The sequence below is a fragment of the Gouania willdenowi genome, chromosome 7 (assembly GCF_900634775.1).
Source record: "Gouania willdenowi chromosome 7, fGouWil2.1, whole genome shotgun sequence".
Classification (NCBI taxonomy): domain Eukaryota; kingdom Metazoa; phylum Chordata; class Actinopteri; order Blenniiformes; family Gobiesocidae; genus Gouania; species Gouania willdenowi.
Genome location: NC_041050.1, coordinates 20,244,936 through 20,266,840, shown reverse-complemented (window position 1 = coordinate 20,266,840; position 21,905 = coordinate 20,244,936). Strand labels below are relative to the sequence as shown.

The window sequence follows — 21,905 nt, the reverse complement described above, 5'->3', positions numbered from 1 at the left end:
AAACTTTTGTTGATCCACCAATCTTCAGATGGGAGTCCTTCTCTCCTTGGTGTTTGTGTTTGTGCATCTTCAACTGTCCTTGATTACTTCAGGCATTGGGAGTCAGTTGCACACTGTTTTAGGGGAAGTAAAGGCCCCTTAGAGCTCTTCTTCTCTGCTTTGTTGTCTACTACAAAACCGAAAACTTGGAACTGTTGCCCCATGCGGTCACAGATTTTTCCTGTCACAACTGTTTTTATCCTCTTTCGGTAAAGAAAAGAGGGTTACATTGGTATCTTCAACTATGGCATTTTGACTGAAAAAGCTGGCACTGTGCAGGAATAAGTTACCTATTGGGTGAACTACATAAAAGATATTAAGAAATTCATAAAGCTAGTTCATTGCTAGTGTTTGTTTCATTAGACTACTTACTTATATTTAAATTGTTTTGGGGTAGTGATTCAATTTACTGGCACATTTTATAGGAGCTATCATTCTGTATTTTTAAGATATATCTATATATTGGCAGATTGATGAATATGAAAACGCAATATATGAAAGATCTCCCTGAAACTACCTGAAAAACCCAAGCCTAACTGTTATTGTACAGATAATTTTCTTCTTGTCAATGCATTTGAAACAGCACTTTTTGTTGTTATTTTTGCATTTGTATTAATATGTGGAATTTTGCATCTGTTAAATCATGTTGCATGTAGTTTGGTCCTTTGTAGGTACTTGATTCATGTTTTCGTCATGTGATTAGGACATGATTTATAAATTGTCCTTAAGTGTAAATCTATGTTTAGGTTACAAATAATAAACAAGCTTTTCACTCTACAACAATAAAACAATTTAACATAGTCATTGCAGAATGAATGAAGACAAATATGTTCTCCTTAACTAGAAGATTCTGGGGATGTTTTTGCCCATAATTGATAAATTTTTAGAGTTGCATCAATCACTTAAAAGGATTGCACTTGAGATGGGTTTCCTGCGTACTATACCATTGTGTCATTGTCGGTCATTTGAATACGTTTGTTTTTCAATTTCTGGGTGGTGTTTTCTTCTTTTATGCTTGTGATATTTGTGACATGACTGTTTCCTTTGAAAAAGGACCGTGTCCAGAGAGCAGCAGAAAAAAGCCAAGAGGCGGAAGCTGCCACAACACAGCCCTGCAAATGCACCTCGTTCACAAATTTCACACTCAGTAAACCACAAGTTCCAGGCTCAGCAGAAAACTCAGCAAAGGATGGATATCACAGCTCAGGTTTGTGTTGATTTAGAAAGCACAGGTACATTATATATTCTGTGCTATACTCTATATATAGAGCGAGATCGAGAAACATAAAGCAACTGTTGTTGCACAGGTTTTGTAATGTTTAAAAGCGTTTATCTGCACCAAATAATATTTACTGTATTGATAGGAAAAAAACAAGGTCAGGGTAAATTCTTGTTTCTTACCTATCCATTAATAAAATGGTTTTGCATGCACTTGTATTCCTGATTAGAAGACCATGTGTGCCTGTTGGACTGCATGGCTCTGGACCTGCAGGAGATGGTCATTTTTGCTGCAGAGTGTGTTGCCTGTCAACCTTCAGATGGAGCTGCTAAACCCCCTGTACCCTCAGATGTTATTTTTCCCTCATACTCTGTGCGGCGCACTGGAGACAACCTGCTGAAAGACTGCTGCCGCCTGAAGCTCAAAGTGGAACGCAACCTAGATAGGTATGTTGTGATCATCACACTATCCAATGGTTTTTCTATTGTTCTTGTGAAACCAATTTGAGCTCTTTGTTTTAATGGGATGGTCTCTGTTATGGCAAGATGACTGAAATATTTTTGGCTTTGTGAAGATAAAGCAGGTTTCTTTTTAGTTTTTTTATCATTGGGTTTTGAGCTTGGTTGATGCCAGTGTCACGGCAAATTTGCGGTTGACCTCATTTGGAGACATGATTTATTGCTCTGGTTGAATGATGGAGTCCAGTCGAAGCGTGATGATTTTATAAAAAAAAGGATTTATTATAAACTAAATGAAAAAGAGTACAAAAGAAGAAGTGTCCCATCCTGTTGGGAGGAAAGGTGGTCAGAAACAAAGCAGGATAGTCAAAAAGCTCCGGCCAGAGGAAAAAAGCAAGACTGACTAAAGATCACACTTTACACACACATTTCTACCCAATTCAACTGTTCTACCCCCACCTCGAGAGATAAGAAGGAGAAAGCAGGGAGGAGGTCAAGTCAGTTTGTTCTGTTCGTTCGGAGATGGCATCACCCGGTATCTGTCCTTGATAGTGTGTGCGCGTGTATTTGTGCCTTTTTTCCTGAGTAAGATTGGATACCTTCCAAATTTTGTTAGGCTGAAAAAGAATGATGGATGGCGTTGGGTTCTAATGGGATTGATGAAATACTACTACGCCAGCAATCCCTCTGAGGGGTTATATGTAGAGAATGTGGGCTCTTTGGAACACACAAATGAGGCAAACTGAGGTTCAATGCTGCTTTGTTTCCCTGGAAAAGTCTGCTTTTGGTTCTATGTGAAGAAGTAACTGAAGTCCATAGCGTGACAGTGAAGCTTATTTTACTCTGGACAAAGTCTTGGAGTGGTTGCAATCAAATTCATAGCTCTGACATAGAGCTATCTTGACAGACAACAGGGAGAAAGCTCTGGTGGCTCTGATGTGCTGAGGATAAGCGAGTGTAAGACTCACTGAGTGTTGCTTCATTTTTACATGATCACTCTTGCTGCTGAAATTATATCAACACTGAACGATTTGACTTATTGTGCATTATTAGCAAGCAGGTCCTGTTAGTGACGGAGTTTTCCTCTCAGTTTGGAACACTTCCAAAAGTTCATTGTGAATGCAAACACAGCTAAATTCATCTCAATATTTTTTCTTATAATGGTGATATACAATTTAAATCTTGATATTTTTTAACTCAAAGTCTTACCAGAATGACAATTCTGGGTTAAATTTATTAACAAACAGCTGCACAATATGTGTCACTTTTGGCTTTTTCTCCTCTAAGGGACAGCATGTGTGAGTGAGTTCTACAGTGTGGCTTGTTTAAGGGAAGGTCTGGGTTAGAATGCACTCAGCAATTCATTTAACAGTGCTTTTCATGCTGTTCTGAGAAGTAGCAAAAGCAGCGACTCTTAAAACAAGCATTTTGATACAAAATAAGCTATTGAAAGATATATATTGATATATAGGCAATATTGTAATTTTCTATAATGCCAAAGTAGAAAACTCAATATATCTTATATCCTTTTGGAACAAGGGAGAGACATGAACAGAATGCTTGAAGATGAGTGGGCGAAGCGCCTGTCCACCATGATTTGTTTTAGCCAATCACACGGTAACAAACGATGATGTCATCATCGGCATGCGCCACAGAGACGCTGCTACAACAACAACAAGGCTCTGCTTTGCTGTCTTTACCGTCTAAAAATGCACAAAGCGCCTCTCGCTGTTAGACTTTCAAAAAGGAAATGCTGGATTCTTCTAAAACTGAGTTTATAGCAGCTTCTACACGTTCATCCTCCTGCGTCGACATCTTTCTATTTTCATACGGAGATATGTTAATAGCAGTAGCTACTGCTACGGCTACTGCTATTAACATATCAAAAGGCAAAGGTGGGAACAATACAAGATGGATTCTGGTGTTTGTGTGTGTCTAATGGTTTGGCTTGCTTTGTTTGACACATGTCAGGCATTTTCAGTGTTTCCAAAGGTAGTTTCAAAGTAGTTTCAGAATATTTTCTTTGAATTCTGAAGCTGTTAGGCATTACAAAATATGGTTGAAAATTCTGCAGAACAACGGGATAATCAAGAAAATAAAACTTTCCACTCAGCACTCTTGCCACTCCATGTGTCGAAAAACCACTTTAATTGCCAGTCAATATTATATAATTAAATTTCTGGTCATATAATTATCAAATACATTTTACCAATAAACACATTCACTAATTGTTCACTTGGGAGTGCTACTTGTTTTTTCCTTGTGGTGCTATTTTTTTTCAATTGCTACCACATAAATAGATAAGTGTCCAGCCCTGTGCCCAGTGTCCTACGGGTGCTTAAGTTTCCTATCCAAGTCTTAGGTTTCATCAAACCAACCCTGTTATTATTATTATTATTATTATTATTAGTCAGATATTCAAGAATAGTTAATTGATTTTTTTGAGGGAAATTTAATTCAATTGCAATTTCTGAATGTACATGTAATCAAGGCTATTTTTCCCCACAGAGAGCTCAGCCATGCGGTTCCTGATATGTCCATCCATGGTACGCTGTCATCAGTCCACTGCTCTCTAAATGTTGAGCAGTACCGATTGATCAGAGGGTTGCTGGAGAGCAACCTGGGAGAGCCTGTGGAAGAGTTTCTGCGACCGTACAATCTGCAGGACCCCAGCATCTGTGTAGGAACACCACAGATACTCTCTAGATTTGGGTGCCCATCATATAAATCCCAATTATCATTTATTTCTTTTGCAATCGACTCATGAAAGAGATTGACAATTAATTTTGACCTGCATGAACAGGAGAGAGAGCAGATAGTTGCTCTGGCTGAAAGAGTCTGAAAGAATGAATGATATTATGAAGAAGGCAGAATAGCAGGTCAACAAATGTACTTCACTGCAGTAGTAGAAAAATGTTGAATTGAAAGATTAATTCACATAAACTTTCAATGGAGCTGGAGTCTCCAAATTGGTGATCCCCACATCTAAAGGGATAATATGTGTATTTAAAGGATAAAAGTTGCCCTTAAATTACTTCAAAGACTTTTCTGACACAAATTAGTAACAAAGTTTTATTATTCAGCTTTATTCATGTGATGGGTTGTATATCGCTTTAAACAGTTTTACTTGAACAGCAGACAGGAGTGTAGCGACTGCGCTTAGTTGACTGAGATACCATCCAGCCATCCATAGATAATTAAGTCAATCAAGGATCATACTGTTATACCTGGAAGCAAGGAAAAGGACAGATTCCAAAGCAGAATTACACTGTATCCTAGCATCACTTTATCGCCATGGCAACATTTAGTAAATCTTTTAGAGCAGCGTTCAGGAAGAACACTTTGTTTGCAATGTACCAGGTTTGTGTGCATTAGTTATTTAATTAAAAAAATACAAGCATTATTTTGATAAGAGAACTCACTCCTTGCAAAAAGATTTGTTAACTCCCAAACCATTTACATTTGTTTAGAAATGTGGAGGTGGATCATTAGACTTGGACAATTCAAAAGTTGATTAAGTCAAAAAAATGTGGGCACCCCTGTTCTTCATTACAATTATCAAGTTTTCCCAATTCCCACCAGTGAAGTGCATTGTTCTCTCTAATATTGTGTAGACGGTGCTCAGTGGGGACGTCTACACAAATTTGTCATTTTCGGTGGAAATGATGGATGTCAGTCTGGAGCTCCTGAACAGCCCAAACTCTACTGATAACAGATCATCATTGGCAAGGTAACCTTTTTTCTCTGGTGTAAGACTCATTTTTATCAAACCTTTGCGAAATAACACTATATACTTTATACAAATATACTGTGTTTAAGAATCGTAATATTTCACATTGTACCTTTCACTAGTATCTCATTATAGTTCCCATTGTACCTTGATATATAAAAGAGGTACATCTGATTTCAATGTAAAGTCTGTGAAATATTGAGAATACAAAAGGTACATTTTCTTTTTCTCTTCCTCACCCCTACCCACCTCCAAGGTTTGACTTCATGAAATCCAAGTTGCTTTTTGAGAGTTTCTCTAGTGGATCCAAGTCTGTCAACCTTGTTTCTCACTCCCTGCTGGCATATGACACACGTTACACTGAGACAAGTAATAGAAGTACTGAAGCTGACCGGACAAGGTGCAACGTGTTTGACTGCATTTTGCAGGCCTCTAAAACTGGTTCAAACCGAGCATCGCTGCAGCTGGAACTCCATTACAGGTAAGAGGATTACATACATTTTGAGTGGGTTCAAATTTCCAAGCTGCCCATGAAAAATATGCTTCACCTCCCACAGATCGACACGGGACTCATCCTCCTTCACAGTTGTCCTGAACAACCTCAGAGTTTTTCTCATTTTTGACTGGCTGCAGCTGGTCCAAGATTTCCTACAGAAGCCTGCTGAAAATACCTCCAGACAATCCGGGTCTCAAAAACATTGTAGTAGTACCACCAGCACTGAGTCCAGCATTGGCCACGCCAGCACCAACACCACCACTGAAGTTGTCATGCCTAAAACTGTAAAAAGTGGCGTGGTCACCAAGAGATCAACAATGCCAGTCACTCAAGAACATTGTCTTGAGGTCAAGATTAACGTAACAGGTTAAAGAAGCTATTTTTCAACTATGTTTTCACAATAACATAAAACATAAATGACAGCTACAGTAGGTGCTCGTGGCAGGCATACTCAAAGCCAACGGCTATTAACATCTGCCTCTAAACATTTGGAAGTTAAAAGTTCTCTTACATTTGTTGTGCTGTCTTACAGGCACAGAGTTTGTGGTTGTGGAGGATTCATCCTGTTTAGATACAAATGCTATCATTCTAAAAGGCACCACTGTTCTCACATACAAGCCTCGCCTGTTGGACCGACCCTTCTCGGGTAGCCTTGCAGGAATAGAGGTGAGCATATGTTTCCAAAAGTGGCCATCGTAGTGTTAGTATGGCTACTTTATTGTCTGTGGGATTCAATGAAGATTCCATTGAAGTTTAGAAATCAAATTTGTCCCATGCAATATAAATCAAACTAGACAATTTTGCATTGCTGCGACAATGCAAGTAGGAATGCGAAAAAAGATTGCCAACTCCTCTGGCTGTACAGTATGTGTTTATTGTCAATGAACACAAGTTTGTACACATTACCAAAAGCGTAGATATTTGTAGGCAGTACTCACAGAGAACTAACAGCATTACATTATGTCATTGAGGATTTAACAAACAATTATTTAGAGTCAGAGTTACAGACATTGTGCATTGCTCGAAGGAAGGAGGCTCTGATCACACTTGACTAAACTAGCCATAGAACTCTCAGAGTAAAAGACACAGAAGCTCACTGGAGCTGTGCGTTGGGAGTGACAAGCTATGATCTCTGTCTGTGAGTTTCCACTTGAATGTAGGTCGTATTATTTTTGGCGCAAAAAACAGTCACCGCAAAGTGAATCCGCCGCTAAGGCTTGCAAAAGCAGCCTAATTTCAATAAAACCTTAAATTACATTAAAAGTAAGAGAGTTAGCATTTTACAAATTAGATATTGTCACTAAGCAGCAGAACATTTTCATCTTTGAATGGTGAAAATCGGTTAAGATTTGCATGCAGCATGACAAACCGGGTCAAATAAAAGAATTATATAAATTAATTTTGTCAGAGTGAAACCTCTACAAAGTACATATAATTGTAGAGTAGAGAGTGGACAACATTGTGGAGCTAAAATTGTGTCTTTGAGTTAAATATTGACAGAGATATAGCACTTTACAGTGAAAGCATAAAACAGTATTACATAAAACGTAAAAATGTTTGCATGTTACAAATTGGATAGCAGCATTGCCACTAAGCAGCAGAGCATTTTGATATTTGAATGGTGTAGATCAGTTAACAATTGGCAGAGTAATGGAACATCGAAATAAGTCAGAAAAATAATAATAAAGAAAACGGATTGCATTCGTATTCTCACAATTAACCTTCTGCAGACATCACACAGGTTAGCACAATGGCCACTCACGTGCTTGTACTTTTACACATACACATCACACGTGACATCAAAATTGTTTGTCACCTATAGGTTTTCTCATGTCGGCTGGGCAGTGAACAGGAGACTGCACTCTCTATCATTGACCCTGTCAATGTGCAAGTGGAACTGTGTGGGAGTCCGACATACCAGAGCACCTCTGGTCTGCTGGATGCCTTCAATGTTGAGGACATCCCACCACTGCTGGAGGTCAGAGAATAGTGAAGTCTTTTTTCTTCACCATGTAGCAATATAGTTAGTCTAGTCATCAAATATTGACCTAAAAAGAAAGAGTCCACCCATAGAAAATAAATAATGATGTGTTTTATGCAGAGAATAAAACTCCAAAGGGTAGTTAATATTTTTTTTGATTCATCCGACACTGAAATGACTATTTTGGCTTTAGTCTTCCTCTGCAAGTACAAGCAGTTTTCACACATGTGATGTCCTATGGAACCAGTACATTTACTCCTGTGTTTCAATTCTGTGACAGATTCAGTTTCCTGCTTTAGACATCCGTCTGTCCTATAATGATATACAACTGTTCTTGGCCATTGCTAAGTCGATTCCTACTGCCAGTTCGCCATCACCTCCTCCTGATGATGAGAGCTGCACAACAGTCACAGAGGCAGGCACTACTCCCAAAAAAAATTACCGGCAGAAGACTGAGGCTCTCATTGGTATGTAATGGCCAGAAGAGAAGGATACCTACTTTTTAAAGTTCAAAAGACATTTTTTAACCCTTCATTTGGGAGGAAAAAACTGATTTTGTTTGTGCTTTTAGAGGGCCAGCTGACCCGTTTACAGGATCTTGGCTTTAAAAAAGATGATTGCAAAAGAGCCCTGATCCAGTGCAAAGGTATGGAAGAGATCCTAACGCTGGTTTATGCTCCGTAGGATTAGTTCACTAGAGCCTGTTTTAATGAAGATGTATCCTTTTTTAAGGCCAGCTAAACCAGGCTGCCACTTGGCTGTTTGAGAATGCTGAAAACATAGCAGGACATCGAGGGACTCAAGCAGACTCCAGCTTCAGCAGTCATTCCGCACCTTTGTCAGGTGTTGAGCTCAAAGCGGACAGAATCTGCATCTGTTTCATTGACGACTGCCTAGACTGTGACATTCCATTGGCTGAGTTCACTTTCTCCAGTAAGATTCTCTCTTGTGAAGTTACACAACATTTTAAGCCAACACATTGTACTTTATTTAATGTTATTTCTTGATTAATTTTGTCTTACACACATTAAAATAGGATTTTCTTTAGTGGCTGTTGCTATCTTGGATTATAATTTTCAAATTCAAAGTACCAAAACTGCAGTACAGGAACTTAAAAGATCCAATCTATAAAAAGTGTGGGCCCCCTTGTTCTTCATCATCTGTAAATAGTTTATATTGGTTATATTAGCTAGCTCTTTTTCTCATATTACTCTACAGCCATCTATTGATCCTCTGTTAAACTAGTCTGACCTAATTCAACTGAAAAGACTTGACAGAAATGACAGTATAGTAAGTAGCCTTTTGGGAGTCTATAGTATCAAAGTGCCAAATGGAGTTGAACATGTATTTGTATTTTTTTTTTAACAGTGAGTGTTATTTTATATTGTAGGGCTTTATGTTCTGCAACGCATCGGCTCTACCCAAGAGGGCAACGCCAGCTTCACACTGAGTGGGGACTACTACAACAGAGAGCTTTCAGGTGCTTTAGAAGCTTTGCTGTTGTTTCCTTGTTTCAAAGCCAGCACAAACATATTTGTCATTATTCAATGGACTTCTTCAAAAAGTGGGTAATATCTGGATGCAGCATCTGAGCGTTGTTGTCTGTGTGTTACAGGCTGGGAGCCCTTCATCGAGCCGTGGCCATGTTTCCTGTCCTGGCAGCAGCAGGCCGCTGGTCGCTTTCATCCTCCACGTTTAAAAATGGAGATCAGAGCCAAGCAAAGACTGGACATCAACATCACTGCTGTCCTCCTTGGTGAGTTTATTTGAATATATTGCCAGGCTGTTGTGATAAAACAGCACTGCATGTGGAGCAAGTTCCCTAATGTTGATCAAGGATTAAAGCTTTTGGATACGGCCCATTTTAGAACAGTACAACAGCACCAAGAGCTCCTGGATAGCAGACTACTGTAACAAGGAGGAAAGTACTCCCCAGCCTTCACCCCCTCCACTCTGGATTGGCTCCTCGGTTGACCCACCCAGCATTAGGCAAAGTGAGTATTTGCAACACACTGAACCACAAACATGTTACTGATGAGTGGGGAGTGGAAAATGAAGCAATAAATGTGTATTATTGTTGCATTAATAAAACAAGGTAAATCATACAGCTTTTTTGTAAACCCTTTAGTTCCTACACTGAGTAGCAATTACAGGCTCCTACAATAACATCATGTGATTGCAAAACATGAATATTCAAGTTACATGAGCATCAGTCTCACGTTGTGTTGGTGGATTAATTACAGTGTAACAAAACTTGATGGGTTGCCGCTAAGCAAAAAAAAAAAAAAAGGGACATGAGAAGCTGTAGCCTGTAGTTATTACAAAACATAAATAGTTATTTTCCGGAAATCTAAATATCCAAAATACCTGGCAAAGGAGCATTGGAAAAATGTGATGCATTTTTCAAGGTGAGACAGCTGAGCAAGTCTTTACTAAGGAGGTGTGCATATCCTGTGCATAAACTCAGATGTGAAAACATTATGAAACACAGTTTGGTCAAGTTTGACTTTTTTGGTTGGAAAACTCTAACATAAAAACAAATCCTTAAAAAGCGCTTGATCTCTCTGAGCTACCTTGACAAATAGCCAAAAGTACCAATAAATGCCTAAGTGAAAACATCAGTTTAAAGAACATCACTTCCAACTTTAATAGTTAATAAAGTAGGAGTTAATGCGTGGTGTGTTTGTGAATGATTTAATAAGAGTGAATTGACCTCCTAACCCTGTTGTGTGTTCCTTTGCACGTGTTTCTGTTGTGTGTTAACTTTCTCTCTCTGCTGTCAGGTGCATCTCTTGCTCACCTTAGAACAGCCAGCTTGACCTGCCTCGAGCAGCACGTTGACTCCAGAGGTACAATTGAGACTGTAGTCCTCCTTATAGCTCATTAAGCTTCACAGGACAGTGGTTCTTACCTCTCTGAGTCATTATTAGTAGAAATACATTTTGAACGTATTGAATATGTGTTACACATTTAGCTACAGTACTACGGTTGTCATCAGAAGCCATTGTTGCTGTATGAAATGACAGTCATTCTATACCCTCCATGTTTGCTTACTTCTACTGTATCAAACCTGTGTGTAAACTGCACCAAAAATAGGTAATATATTTAAATTGTATCATACAAGTTTAGATTAGATTAGATTACTTTCCAAAGTGACGTACAACACAAGCAGTAAGGGTTAAGGCACTTACTCAACATCCCATAGTGATTGCCCAGGTTGGATTCCAACCAGTGAGCACAACTGCCTAAATTATGCAGAAACTTTATTTCTTACCGTATCTTACGTCGTATAGGCCACTATTTCTTTTTCATTTACATTTGAGGATCCAGTTATGGAGTTATAGTCTAGTTTTAGTCGACTAAATGATCAATTACAGATATAGTCGACTAAAATATACAGAGTAGGAGTTAAAGCATTTTCTAAAAGATTAAATTACCACTTACCAGCCTGATATGGGATGGTATTAAACAGATTTGATGTGATCATTGCATAAGACCACATAATAATGAGCTCTGATTGGATTTTGTCCCATGTGATGAAATCATATTTTCGTTTCTATTCATTGACAAAAAATATTACATTTTGATATAGTTGTCTTTCACGTGAATTTCTTTTAAATTAGTCATAGTCCAGTTATTGTCACTTAAAAAAAATGTACTTGATGAAAACTATGACAAACACTTTGTCAACAAAATTAACACTGCTCTATACCCAGACTACGGTAAGTAGTAACTGTCTAAATTAATCAGATAAGTTCTGTCTTTTGTTGTCTCTTCTTTTACCCCTGTTTAAGTCTTTGTGTGTCATTTTACATGTAAAGCATGACTGTTATCAAGTTCGCATCATGTGACCAGTAGTTGGGAAACATGAACTCTATATGCTTGAGTACAGTGCTCACCAACCTTCAACTATAAAATAACTGTTTTATCTCTGCCTACCAATCAAGCAGGAGCCTGAGAGCTGTAAATGAAGCACTATTGATAAATGAATCATATTAAAAACAACACACATAAGTTTAGTGTACTACACAGCATTGCTGGGAGCTGTTTACTAAACCAGTTGTTGCAGAAGCACAAAATGAATCACCAAAGCCTGGCTTTTGAAATCAAGAAATAATATGGGGTCAAGACAAATATAGCTATAGCTTTCTTGCACTTGGCATCATGTACATCATCATAAAACGTAGTTCCTTGATGTCATATTTTCTAAGGATTATCAAGCCTTAAAAATATGTCAAATAATGTATTGTTATTCTCTTTGGAAGGAGAGAAAGTCACACAGATTACTGGTCTTTTCATGAAGCAAGACTTCTTTTTATCAAATGACTGATGTGTTCCACCACAATATCATAGTGTCTGTCTTAGATGGAGCTGATTACTTCAAAAACATCTTAGATTTTTACTTTACTTGACATATATTTCGCTGTTACAGAATGTTTCAAACACTGTTTCCCCATCATAATAATAATAATGCATCAGTTTTATATAGCGCTTTATCATAGACACTCAAAGTCGCTTTACAGAATTAAGGCATTATTCTTTCACTCCACACTTAGTGGTGGTAAACTACTATTGTAGCCACAGCTGCCCTGGGGCAGACTGACAGATGCGAGGCTGCCATAGTGTGCCATCGGCCCCTCCGACCACCACCAACACTCACTCACACACTACATTCATACTAGGCAATGTAGGTGAAGTGCCTTGCCCAAGGGCACAATGACAGATACCACTGGGGTGACTGTGGCACCTGGAATTCTCAGTGGTCTCCCATTCAACTACTAACCAGGCCCAGACCTGCTTAGCTTCCGAGATCTAACGGGATTGGGCAATGACAGGCTGGCCATCACATTAGGTAACTGCTTAAAAGTGAGTTATAGATGCAGCACAATTTACAAAGGCTGGTCATTATACTTATGGGTACTCAACTGCTGATTATGTGAATGATTACCTTGTGTAGAGTTAGTAAAGAGCTTTTCCACCTTCCACTTTCCTGCTTATTAAATCCAACTTAACAGTACATGCATAACTGTCGTAATACAATTTAGTATTAAATGCTGTGATAAAACAAGCACACAAATTTGATTGGGTTCCAACTTTTTTTTCCCCAGCAAATGTTAAGCTATCCAAAAGAAGGCAGCCATTTGTTCCCTATGCTCTACGCAACCACACAGGCTGTACTATGTGGTTTGCAACTCTTACAACAACCCCCACAAGGTAGGTGCAACTACAACTGTCTACTAGTACAAAACTATAGCTGTTACAGTTTATGTGATGGTGTATGGATTTTAGAGCATATTTACACACTCTCATGTGATTTTTGCTATAGGTGTGGCAAGTGGAAATACTGATTTCTATGATTAAGCCCAAAACTGTCACTGAAGTTGATTTTTTGATAACTGACTCACTCACTCACTCACTCACTCACTTATGGTGTATCTGCTAGGTTTTCCTCGTAGAGCTAGAAATGGATCTGCTAATATTTAACTTGAGTTATTGTTGCTTCATTTTAAAATGCATTATAATTAGAGATGCACCAAAATGAAATTTTTTGGCTAAAACTGAAAATGAGAAATCCAAGGCCCAAAACACTGAAATAAATGATTGTGCAAATTTTTAGTCTCATTGCATTCATGGCTATAAATGTGCACTAACCTCACTAAAATTAAAACATTGCAATTGGATAAATTAATATTATTGCTTCAAAGAATAAAATTATTAAAAATACGAAAATGTTTATTTAACACTGACATTCCAACAATGCATAAAATGACCCCACTCATACATTAAATAATAATGCACAGGCCTAAAACGGACTGGGCTGCTGAAAGAGAGTAAAATATGTTTTCTCGTTAAAACACAAAGTACATTTAAGTTCTTGATGAAGAGCAGCTTTTCTGCTTCATTGCAGTGACTCTGTGAGCTCTGCTCTCCTTTCCTGCTCCGTGTGCGTCTCTAAGCATGTGCTCTGCTTTCTTGTGCGAGTTGGTGTAATCTCATCATTTAAGTACAGTTGTGATGAAGTGCAGAAGATCATTGTGAAACGTAGCGCTGACAGACTCCGAAACTGGATTCATGCTTTTGATGCGCAGCTGCGCGTGAGGCTGCCGTGTGGTCCTTGTTGATGGAGGGCTACACGTAACTGCCATGTCAGCATAATACAGGAACATAAATCGCACGTACATGCCCTGTCTCAAACTCTGCTCAGACAACGCTTTAGTGCTCAGATTTATTGAAATACAGCCGATCCAAGTTGGCCCGTTTTCAGACAAGCGTGCACGCTGACCGCGGTGTTTGCTTGCATCATCACACATCCTGTATCGGTCAGGTGGTTTCGGTTAGAAAATTTTTACCACAAAATGGCCCAAAAGTTTAATTTTGGTTTTTGGCTGAAAGTCTTCCATGGCCAAATTTTCCGCGCTTCTCCAATTGCAATTGTTGCACAAATCAAAGGAGTTTGTTGCATTGGATTTAGCACAAGCATTTTCATGCAAAGTTTCATCTCTTAAGTTTCTTACCACCAGATTAAATACTTTACATGTACTAAATAAAAGTGTTGCATTTACTATTGCTGTGAAACTTATTTTAAATGAATGCCTTGTTTCCTCAGAGTGGCCCTATCTCACAGCAGTAGTGCAGACTCCATTTCTGATGTTCACAGTCAAGGAACTGATGATACTCACAATATCAGTCAGTGGAAAGAGGTGCTACCCGGGGAGGAGATCCCCTTTGAGTTTGAGGCGCGTGAGAAACTCCGTCACAGGTGAAGAATTGAATTATTTTCAAGTTTTCGGACATATTATTATTATTATTATTATTATTATTATTAATATTAATGATCTTTTTTTAAGAATCATTACAATACTTGCTTCTTGTGTTAACAATTCTGTGGCGCTTGTACCTGCTTGTGTAGGCACACTCATGAGCTGAAGTTGCACCAGCTGCTTGTTCGGGTGTCTGGATGGGAACAAGTCAAGCCAGTGTCTGTCGACAAAGTAGGAATTTTTTTTCGCTATGCAGCACCAGACAAGAACACCACCTCCAACACTGTAAGCAGTATGGTACAGGGACCTTCATCAACCTCCTGGGAATAGGGTGCTGTTATTCTAATACTGAGCTTTTATCTGATTAATTCTCGCACAGGTTGGAAGCCCTATTAGTAGGACCAACATAATCCACCCTCATGTTTATGTAAGTCTGCCAAGTCAAGAAATTGTATGATTAATCTACCACTGTTTTTGTGCTTTTGGTTTTCAAGGATTTTTAATAGCCGTTTGTGCTCATGTGAACAACTACAGAACAAAAGTACCTACCAGAGTCCCCCGTTAAGCTTTTGTATTTAATAAATATATAAATAAAATAGAACAATAGCACTCAGGGGCGGATTTGCTAAAGGTTTAGGGGTATTTAGGGGCAAACGTCACTCCATGCTCCTATAAGGGGTACAAACCCCAGGGAATCAGGACTGCGTATCTTCTGCCCGTCATAATGCGCCCACAATCCATTTTGCGTGTTTCCCTCTGATGAATAAAAGTAGGCGGATCTCATAAGGGGCGCGAAAAATGGGAGGAGGAAATGCAAATAAATTAATGCAGTGGGCGCAATGCAATTCATCAAACCTGGAACTGTTTGCAGTGATTTTTTCAGCACGTTAAAATAGTACGACTGACAAGCAGGTGCAAACACACGCAGAGATCCGCTGCAGTAAATGTTTACACAAAACACAGTGGAGATGGACAAAAAGACTCCTATAAGAAAATGATTGAAATAAAACAATTGTCAATATTAACAGCCACTGAATAAGAAAATGCAGAGTAAAGACAAGTGTGTGTGAAAGAGAGAAAAAACTGAACACAGAGGCGGCAGGTGTGGAGTCTGGTGTGGCTGTGGTGCCGAAGGTCGCTGTGCGCGGAGATCCATGGATGTCGGTTCGGACGCACCGCTCCAATGAGCTTGTGTCTTTTTCTCCCTGTTTTGACCGTAGAACTCTCGTGTCTTGTCTTGTGTGTTGATGGCAGGAGCGTCATGTCAGAATCAGCTGCTCGTGGGTTCAGACCCGCTGGATGATGCCCAGTAGATCATCTTCAAATGGTGCTGATCGACTGATTGACAGACTGTATGCTGTATTAACTCAGATCAGTGTCATCAACAGATATATAGGACGGTTTCTGTCCAAATCTGCTTGTTTTTCATGGACTGATAAGAGCAATGTTAAAGAACCTGACGGAACAGCCACATTAAATCAGGGGGAAAAAATATCATTAGGTTTTAAAGTTGTTTAAAAAAAAAAAACTTTTTTCTTAATTTTGTTTTCTACATTATTAAATGTTTGTGCAGCAGACAGAGAAGTCCACCCACCTCTAATTTAACTTCTTCAAATGTCATTTTGTGCTTTTGTGCATTCACCTCCCAATGTTGAACGAGCAAAATGTTCATTTAAATAGGGCGGTCTCAACCATGTCTACACGCGCAGCTATTAGTAGTTCATTCTGAGTGTAGAGAGTTTGTGAATCAGTGTCTGTGGTATTATGGTGTTAAATGCTGATGTGAAGTCCCCAAAGAGTCGGCCGACATAGAAGTCCTGGCTCTCCAGGTGTGAGTGTGGTGTGCACCACAAAAAGTGAATCGGTTTCTCCAGTTTGCATATTGATGTTGGTCCACACTGACAATAGTGTCCTTTATGCAGGTAATGACCAGTCTTAAAACTCTACATGACTATCGTGGGTGAGGGCCAGTAGCCAATAGTCATTCAGAGTTTTCATTGCGGAGCTTCTGGGCACAGGGTTGATGGTAACGGTTTTTGGGCAGGTGGGCACAGCTGCCTGTATGGTGTAGGTGTTAAAAAATGTCTGTCATCACCTCTAAGAGCTGGTGTGCACAGTCCCTCAGCACCCGCCTGTGGATGTTGTCTGGGGAGGAGGTGTTAGTTATAACTGAATGCTTTCTTTTTGAAGGGCTTGAGGAAATTGTAATTTTCTTAATTATTTAAGCCCAAAAAAAAGATTTGGAGCATACGAACTAAATATTCTGGATTCAAAGTTAAACAAAATAAAGCCTTACCAAGTATGACAATTATTTATTTATTAATTTTACCTTGAAATTAATCAGAACCATTCAAGAAGAAAATGTAAATTTGTATTTGACATGTTTGTAATCAAAAGTTATGTTCTTTATGAAATCCCTCCTCATCAGTTCTCAGCTCTGCCTCCTGTCAGAGTGGTTTTTTCCATCACAATGGAGGGCAGTGCTCGGAAAGTTGTCACTGTGCGGTCTGCTTTATTGGTGAAGAACCGACTTGATGTTCCAATGGAAGTCCGATTTGACAGTCCCTCAGCACCTGATAGTAAGTATACCCTTGCATGTAGCATTAGCATAATAACACTTCCCTTAATTCTGGTTTGTTTTTCATTGTTAGGTTTATTTCATATTTTTATTTGATTTTCATGTTAATTCATCTGCACAGTAAAGATGTCTGAAAATGTGTTGTGAATGATTCTGATTGTTTTCTGAAACTAGTTGTTTGTTTTCTGTTGTTAGAACCAGTTGTGTTGCCTCGCATTCTGCCTGGCCAGGCCCTAGCGGTCCCCCTCCATTTAACTTCCTGGCGGCTGCAGGCTCGACCTAAAGGTCTGGGCATGTTCTTTTGTAAGGTCCCCATCCACTGGACCACTGTGGAACGGCCAGGAGAGATCAGCACCAGCAAAAGGGAGTGTCAGTCAGCAGACTTTGACAACAACATGAAGAGTAACTTCAGGTGCATTTAATCAAAAAAATGTCTTCCCGTTTTTGTTTTTTTACTTCTTAGTATCATATAGCAGTTTCACAATTGCTCTGTTTTCCAGATTTTGTGTGGTTATCCAAAAGGAGAACTACCCTGACCAGCAATCAGCCAAAAGGCAAGATTCTGGCAGCACAAAGCAGATTTATCGACAACCAGGCCACAACATCTACCTGCTGCCCACCATGGTACTGGCAAACCTTTTGCCATGTGATATCAACTACTACATCAAGGGAACATCAATTAAAGGCACACTGAAACCCGGGAAAGAGGCCGTGCTTCATGCTGCAGACACCTCACAAAACATGGAGCTTGGTTAGTCCTGATTATGCCGTGCTCATTGGCATCTATTGAATCATAATGTGGTGCAAACTTAACTTACCTTTTACAATATTATTACCATATTTTGTAGGAGTCCTGCTCGAGAGCTTTCCTTTGTGCAAAGAACTCTTGATTCCTCCTGGAACTCAGAACTATGTGGTTCGAATGAGATTATATGACACAAACAAACGCCTGCTTTGTCTTACAATCCGCATTGTCTTAAGGGCACAAGGCGCTCTAAAGATCCTGATATCTGCCCCCTACTGGCTGATCAACAAAACTGGTAATGTCTCTTCTTCAGCGTAGTGAAAACTGTAGCAAGCTTTTGGGATGTTATTCTTGTATGTGTTTAAAACAGTGTTTGTCAAGCCAGAGCAGGCCTTTTATTTTTTTTCAAATGAGTAGCAGAACCCTGTTAAACTACTGTTCTATAGGGTAAGAGTTGTGCTATCTACATTACTGAATACTGAATTTTTAATTGTTTGCGCATACTATATAAAAACATGTTGTAATATTTGCATAACTTACATCTTTGATCAACCAAGTAAAGTCGAACAGTTTTTAATGCACACCTGATGATCTCTAATAGCCCAGTAGTGTGCCATGCAGAGAGGTTGAAAACTACTGCTTTAGGTAAAATTGGTTTAAACTTTACCTTGATTTTGCTGTTTTTTCTAAATATGTTTTCATCCTTTAGGTCTGCCGTTAATATTTCGACAGGACAATGGAAAATCTGATGCAGCTGGTCAGTTTGAAGAGCATGAGCTGGCACGGAGCCTTAGCCCATTACTGTTCTGCTACACTGACAAGGAGCAACCTGCCATGTAAGAGTATGTGCCAGACCACTGTGCTATGTGGTCATTAATGTGTCATTACTTCACACATACATTTAATCTCCACTCATTCATGTGTTCTACAGGTGTACAATGAGAATTGGAAAAGGGATCCACCCAGGGGGAGTTCCAGGCTGGTGCCAAGGATTCTCCCTGGATGGTGGGAGTGGAGTGAGGGCAGTCAAAGTTATCCAACATGGGAACAGGCCAGGCCTCATCTATAACATAGGCAAGTTAGGACTTAGGAACAAGGTTTATCTTGTGAACATTTGAAAGAATGTAATCAATTAAAATGCCCAAGTATATTAAAGACACTGGTCATTCTAGTTATTTTTTTCTCTTTATGAAGGATTGTTTATTCATGTAAACATTACATACTTAAGGATTCTCCTCTTTTTCTTCATCAAATTATTTTTTTGTGTCCATAATGCAGGTATCAGTGTGCGCAAAGGAAAAGGGCGCTACAGGGACACGCACATTGTCACTTTTGCCCCACGCTACCTACTGGACAATTGCTCTACACACAAACTGGCTTTTGCTCAGAGAGAGTTTGCGAGGGGAAAGGTGAGAACTGCAACTGTAAAATAACTGAATGTAGAATTTTCTAGTTTTCTACGCTGAAGCAAAACATCTCATTTGTTGATCTCACATCTCAATTTTGATAGCACTTCAGATCTGTTGTCTAATGTCTGTCCAGTCATATATTTTAATGACTTTAACTTTTTAAAACAGTGTGAAACTGAAACCTGTAGAGTTGAACAACAACATATTATTTTGTAAATGAATGTGTCACAGGGCACAACCAACCCAGAGGGTTACATCTCCACCCTTCCCGGCTCCAGTGTTGTCTTCCACTGGCCCAGAAATGATTACGACCAGCTCCTGTGTGTTCGCGTCATGGACATGCAACACTGCACTTGGTCTGGAGGCTTTGAGGTTAACAAGCCAAAGTCATTCCATGTCAACATGAGGTGATTTACACTCATACAGCCATATCAACACAATTTAATCACTCCAATAATTCCAATAATTGGATTAGTGTCTTTTTGTTAGTTTGTTTGAGTTCTTTGAAAATAAATTCTACACTCAGAAATGGCACACTTTTACTTGTCTTCACTCATATTCAGTCTCTAAATGGTGCTATCTATAATCTTGTATCAATAGGGACACAATGGGAAACTGCTTCTTCCTGCGAACAGAGATTACCCTCAAAGGGGCCACATACCTGATTTCCTTCACTGACACTGACCAGCTGCCCCCACCTTTCCGCATTGACAACATCTCTGAGGTGAAAATTAGCTCCTTTAACTTTTTTTACTGAAAAAAAGAGGGCTCTTTGGCAATCACAAAATATAACAGGTTTGTGTCAGATAAATGCCACATGACAGTTCACACTGAGGTCACTTTGAAAAACTTCAGATGTTTTCTGATTTAGACTAGGTTTTAATATAGCCGGGATCAGATGTGGAAGAAACTGATTAATGCTTCTAATCAATTTGTCTGTAGCCATAGCAATATTTTGTAAATTTTGAAAGTTTGAAAATTACTCAAAAGTGCATCAATCTGTTGATATGAAGCAAGACTCAATAACACAAAAAAAAACAAACTTAGTTTTTGAATTCTTTCAGGTGCCTATCCAGTTCCATCAGCATGGAGTAGCTGACATCCGGCTGCACACAGAAGTAAAGGCCAGTTCAGTACTAGATTACGCCTGTGACGAGCCTACCCTGCCGCCCTACCTCACTCTCATTGTGAAAGGAGCTGGATCATCTGAAGTCACAGCCGACATGAACTTCTTCAGGGAATACAATAAACTGTACTATGAGAACTTCATTTACATTGCAGCTACACACACTTTCTCAAGGTGGGGATCAGTGACACATCTGACTGAATTAAACATTCTTTTTTTATTCAAAGCAGAATGTTACAGCAGCATGTTTTTCTTGTGTCCAGGATTGCAGAGAAAAGATCCATCGGAATGAAACGGCCTTTAAATGCTTCTGAATTGGTTCTTGATGTGGACACCAAGACTCAAAGAGTCATCCTTAGGAAAAAGGTATTGTTTTTGTATGACATTGAAACATAAATGTTATAAAACTTCAGATAAAGATAAACTTCTTATTTCTTTTAAATTATAATGATTTTTCAAACTGAATTATTGGAAAGCAAAATTAAAGAGAGTGAGGGGAAAAACATTACATTACATTAAGTTTAAGTGAGAAAAATATGAACTGATGTGCACTAAAATCTAATGTATTAATGTAGGAGCCAGGTAAGCGCTCCCAGCTGTGGAGGATGAGTGGAACTGGCATGCTTTGCCATGAAGGTTCGTCTCCTCCACAAAGCAAACCAGCCCAACCACGTCCACTAGACTCATCTCTGGTTCTGGACATTGCTGGACTTGCAGCAGTTACTGACAACAGGTAGGTACTGTAGTTATGACTAATAATTGTCTCAGAGCTTGTTTAGAGTGACTCAGACGTTCTTTATTCGCTTCACCCAGTTATGAACCATTAATGCTCCGGAGGCCAGACTCGCGTCGTAGCACCACCCAGACCTGGTACTTCAGCTCAGGCATGCTGACATGTGGTCTGCCCCGACTTGTAGTACAGGTAAGAGTAACAATTTACATGTATGTGCTTGATGTAAAACTTTTTGTGAGTATTCTAGTTCTGTTCCTAAAACCACCATTACACTTAAGTCCTGAGATAGGTTGGTGATGCAATCTAAATTTGAATTATTTTTTGTCCTCTGACTGACGTGTGGCTTAAACCCATCAGGTGAAAGGTGGTGTGACAGGCCTCTATGACGGTGCAGAGGTGGTTCTGGGACCAGATTCATGTCTCCTGGAGCTTAGTCCCGAGCAACAGTTCATCAACCAAAAGATGAGACCTGGGTCTGGAGTGCTGTCAGTACAAGTGCTCCCAGATGGACCCACACGTGTCCTGCAGGTGAGGAAAGTGACAGCTCGGCAAGGTTCCAAAGAGAATACATTCAAAAGTTTTAGAACATCCTAATTTTTCCAGTTATTTATTACAATTCAAGTCGTGCAA

General features: G+C 39.3%; 1 protein-coding gene across 5 annotated transcripts in view; it reads left to right on the top strand.

The window, feature by feature from the left end:
* vps13d (vacuolar protein sorting 13 homolog D) overlaps nucleotides 1-21,905 on the top strand; it is a 75,051-nt gene that overhangs the window by 34,335 nt on the left and 18,811 nt on the right. For 3 of the 5 annotated variants that reach the window (XM_028453113.1, XM_028453114.1, XM_028453115.1), the window contains exons 26-58: nucleotides 1,093-1,246; nucleotides 1,488-1,704; nucleotides 4,225-4,396; nucleotides 5,331-5,446; nucleotides 5,703-5,927; nucleotides 6,004-6,308; nucleotides 6,475-6,608; nucleotides 7,765-7,920; nucleotides 8,204-8,390; nucleotides 8,495-8,569; nucleotides 8,656-8,856; nucleotides 9,314-9,403; nucleotides 9,539-9,679; nucleotides 9,792-9,917; nucleotides 10,707-10,772; nucleotides 13,032-13,137; nucleotides 14,531-14,683; nucleotides 14,834-14,969; nucleotides 15,064-15,111; nucleotides 17,113-17,263; nucleotides 17,458-17,674; nucleotides 17,763-18,013; nucleotides 18,111-18,302; nucleotides 18,717-18,843; nucleotides 18,939-19,081; nucleotides 19,286-19,416; nucleotides 19,648-19,823; nucleotides 20,017-20,140; nucleotides 20,481-20,716; nucleotides 20,806-20,908; nucleotides 21,118-21,275; nucleotides 21,356-21,464; nucleotides 21,633-21,803. In XM_028453113.1, the coding sequence (XP_028308914.1) occupies nucleotides 1,093-1,246; nucleotides 1,488-1,704; nucleotides 4,225-4,396; nucleotides 5,331-5,446; nucleotides 5,703-5,927; nucleotides 6,004-6,308; nucleotides 6,475-6,608; nucleotides 7,765-7,920; nucleotides 8,204-8,390; nucleotides 8,495-8,569; nucleotides 8,656-8,856; nucleotides 9,314-9,403; nucleotides 9,539-9,679; nucleotides 9,792-9,917; nucleotides 10,707-10,772; nucleotides 13,032-13,137; nucleotides 14,531-14,683; nucleotides 14,834-14,969; nucleotides 15,064-15,111; nucleotides 17,113-17,263; nucleotides 17,458-17,674; nucleotides 17,763-18,013; nucleotides 18,111-18,302; nucleotides 18,717-18,843; nucleotides 18,939-19,081; nucleotides 19,286-19,416; nucleotides 19,648-19,823; nucleotides 20,017-20,140; nucleotides 20,481-20,716; nucleotides 20,806-20,908; nucleotides 21,118-21,275; nucleotides 21,356-21,464; nucleotides 21,633-21,803 (5,097 nt within the window). The remainder of the gene's footprint in view (nucleotides 1-1,092; nucleotides 1,247-1,487; nucleotides 1,705-4,224; nucleotides 4,397-5,330; nucleotides 5,447-5,702; nucleotides 5,928-6,003; nucleotides 6,309-6,474; nucleotides 6,609-7,764; nucleotides 7,921-8,203; nucleotides 8,391-8,494; nucleotides 8,570-8,655; nucleotides 8,857-9,313; nucleotides 9,404-9,538; nucleotides 9,680-9,791; nucleotides 9,918-10,706; nucleotides 10,773-13,031; nucleotides 13,138-14,530; nucleotides 14,684-14,833; nucleotides 14,970-15,063; nucleotides 15,112-17,112; nucleotides 17,264-17,457; nucleotides 17,675-17,762; nucleotides 18,014-18,110; nucleotides 18,303-18,716; nucleotides 18,844-18,938; nucleotides 19,082-19,285; nucleotides 19,417-19,647; nucleotides 19,824-20,016; nucleotides 20,141-20,480; nucleotides 20,717-20,805; nucleotides 20,909-21,117; nucleotides 21,276-21,355; nucleotides 21,465-21,632; nucleotides 21,804-21,905) is intronic. The other 2 variants (XM_028453118.1, XM_028453116.1) reach the window with 1 other exon arrangement.